This window comes from Haplochromis burtoni, unplaced genomic scaffold (genome assembly GCF_018398535.1).
Source record: "Haplochromis burtoni strain Fernald_Lab_line unplaced genomic scaffold, NCSU_Asbu1 Contig_948, whole genome shotgun sequence".
NCBI classification, from domain to species: Eukaryota; Metazoa; Chordata; class Actinopteri; order Cichliformes; family Cichlidae; genus Haplochromis; species Haplochromis burtoni.
In genome coordinates this window covers 59,363-62,763 of record NW_024583309.1, presented here as the reverse complement: position 1 = coordinate 62,763, position 3,401 = coordinate 59,363, and the positions used below count along the sequence as shown (strand labels likewise).

Genomic DNA, 3,401 nt, shown 5'->3' with positions numbered 1-3,401 from the left:
AAAAAAAATAACCCCCACAAGGAAAAAGCTTTAAAAACCTTATTTGTGGGCAAAGTCTGCAAAACCTTAAATTATTTTTGACAGTTCTAGACATAGGATAGTCTAGACATGCAGTTTTTGACCACAAATGGAGTTCATTTAGCTAACGCTTGAAAATAACAGGACTTCATTTTAAAAGGAGTCATCAGTCTTCTGCTTTATGTTGTAGAACTGAACCCATAAAGAGCAGCATACCTCAGAACAAGCAGCCAGCTAACCACAGCCTGTTCACCAAACAAATCTACTAGAGATCACAGTCCAGTGATTATGTCACTTATTACTAAGCGAGTCATATCCCCACTTTTACTGTTACACCAAAACTTAGGGTTGCACCACCTGCCAAATCACATTTTAACCCCTGTTTGTCACCAATGTCCAATTATTGGATATTCGGATCCCTACTTTAGATATCAATATCAAATAAATACCCATGAATCTGTTTAAAATTATTTTTTAAAAGTATTTGTATTACGACGGGAAAAGTTGCCAGAAGATCATCACATTTGAGGTTTTCTTCACAGTTAAAAAGGTCCAGGGATAGTTGTCTGTACATTAGCCATTATTGGCTAATGGCTAATTCCATATATAGTGTGAAATATGGCACCTTCAAACCACAGGTTTAACATAAATAAACACCAAAAAAAAAAGCATGTGAAATCCAAAGTCAGAAAATCATAGCTTAAAAAAAATATCAGAAACTTGTATTTGGCCGTATTGCCAAATACAAATCCAACCTTCCCAAATGCACATGTAGATACAACATATGAGGAGAAGCTGGCATGAAGGTGGGTTGCAAAGAAGCTTGCAGATGCACGGCCACTGTGGTCAAGCCAAAGCGACTAATGTGCCATATATGAGATTTTCCAGTTGGTTTAATATTAGAGGGTTCTCTAGGCCAGTTTCTAGTTTAGTTTCTGAGGCCACATTAAGAAACACTTTCAAATATACTTTTTCAAATGCACCTCTTGTCTACATGAAGTTTTAATGGTTTAAGAAATCTGCTTCTTTAATTGCCTGGTAAACAAAAGTGCCCCCAAGGTGCCTTACTTTTAATCTAGCAGGAGCCAATTGACCTGAGTAAGCAGCCCTAGCTGGATAATAATGTACATTTCTAGCAGAGTGTAGCAGAGGCTCTCTCTCTCTGTCTGTCTGTCTGTCTGTCTCTCTCTCTTTCTTTATGCTTAATTACATTGTAAAAAAAAAAAAAAACCCAGAAGGCTTTATTTCAGCATTTTCCTTTCTATTAACCAAGAGAGACGTGTTTGCATTTGCACCACATCAGACCTAACCAGGAAAATTGGACTTTGCCACTAGAAATCTAAACTTGATAAAGCGTGCACCCTGGGAATATTCACTAACAAGAAGAAAGGAAGTATTGCTAAGCCTATTATTTTAAGTGGAAATATATATATATAAATATATATATATATATATATGGAAATGTCACCCTTTTCATGCCAAAGAATTCACAAGTGGGTGGGTACTGGCATATCGGGGGAAAAAACAAATACAAAATGTACACTTCTGCCTTTCTGATCTTTGTGCTTCTGCAGAAGAAGGATGTACGCATGCTGAGGTTCATCCAGGAAGTGAACACCACCACACGCTCCTGTGCATTGTGGGATCTGGATGAGGACACCGAGTACATCGTCCACGTTCAGAGCATTAGCATGGGAGGAAGCAGCCCTCCAAGTCAGCCTGTGCTATTCAGAACGCCAAAAGAGTCCGAGAAGATGGCTTCCAAAAGCCCTGGTGAGAGAGAGAGTAATACTTTTTTAAAAATTTCAGAATCTAGATATTTTAAAGTCTAACCCTGGGTGAAAACCTTACCACTGCCTTGTCCCCAATTTTCTCTTTGCTTGCGTAAAGTTTCCCAAATTTTTCTCGTAGTTTCTCATTCGAATCTGTCCCTTTGAAATGCTGTATTCTTCAGACGTTTCTCAGCCAGACATAACCTTCGTATGCGTGCTTTACTTCCACAGCACACGCTACAAACACACTCGTACAAATCGATAATTTTAATTCTGTGCATGCTGGGCTCGCAAATCTATAAAAGCACGCTGAAAAAGCAATCGTGCATCAACATAAGGACACTCGAAGGTAGGAAACCAACATTCTGCTAGCCTGTCCTTCCCCTGCTGACGAACATAGATCTAAATCTGCCCGTTCACAGGTAGGAGCACTTAAATAGCAGCTTTTAAACACAGACAATAACCTGGAGGGCTAATCTTCTCTTAATGTTTCATCGTCACAAAAATAGTCTCTTTTTTGACAGTTAAATCCAACAAAACACAGGAATTGCCATCTTTGCTAGAGTCCCTCCCACCTCCTATTCGATGCATTGTTCTCACTCTCAAGTGGTCTGTTATCAGAAGCGCCTTGCACTGCTTCCAATTTTATCATGTCCGACCCAGTTACTGTGCCAAAAGCAGCTGCTTCAGAGGGACACGGCGAATGCTAAATGCTCATCAGCAGCAAAGTGATAAGAGTGGAAACAGGAGACATTAGGGAGCGGTGGATTCCCTGGAAACACCACAGTGAGGGAGCTTGCTGAGGGCCTTGTGAGGCAGGAATGTGTTGATAAGTGGTCTAGAGTATAAAAAATCAAAGAGAAATCTATCTGAACTTATGTAAGCAGTAAAAAAGCAACATATTAGTACATTTTTCACTAGCGCAGACAAAGAGTCATTTTTAAGCCAGCTGATTGTTATATGATTGTTAACATTTAATTTCTTGCTGTTTAACGGCAGCAACAGGGGCAAACTTGAAATTCTTGGTGATTGATGACACAGTAGGTTCTTAATTTCAAGATATGTATGCGGGTAGACGTGGGCAGATTTATCAGCTCTGCGACCACCCATTTTCTGTGGGCAGATTTTGTCCCCTGTAGCTAGGCAGGTAATTAAGTTAAGCTGTGTGAGCTGGCTGCGTCCAGCTGACTATATAATGCTTCCAGCTGACTTCATTTTAAATCGAGACTCATGCAAAAAAGGGTCTCACATACTTTATGGACTTCATGAGCAACTGCATGTCCCTGAATAAACAAAAAGTTATTTTTATCACATGACGTTGCACTTAAATGATATGGAAATGATACTTTTGGCTATTTAATAATATCCTGTATATAAGAGATGGACATCGTAACATCACCCATTGGTGTATGGACTCTTTCTTTTTTAGACTCAAGTCATTTTTGAATTCTTGGCCTTTTTTTGAGCTGCAAGTGACCAAAGTTTAAAGACAGGCTGTGCAGCCTTAGTTAGTTATTAGGTAACAATATCTAACGAGCAAAGTGTCCTGTGATTAGATATTCGCTAATTCTTGTTAACTACAGCTGGGCGATATAAGATTTTTCATATCAC

At 39.2% G+C, this 3,401-nt stretch overlaps 1 protein-coding gene across 1 annotated transcript in view; it reads left to right on the top strand.

The window, feature by feature from the left end:
• Nucleotides 1-3,401, top strand: part of LOC102311805 (fibronectin type III domain-containing protein 5) — a 45,599-nt gene that overhangs the window by 19,191 nt on the left and 23,007 nt on the right. Inside the window, exon 3 of the mRNA XM_005951704.2 lies at nt 1,593-1,791. Coding sequence (XP_005951766.1) covers nt 1,593-1,791 — 199 coding nt within the window. The remainder of the gene's footprint in view (nt 1-1,592; nt 1,792-3,401) is intronic.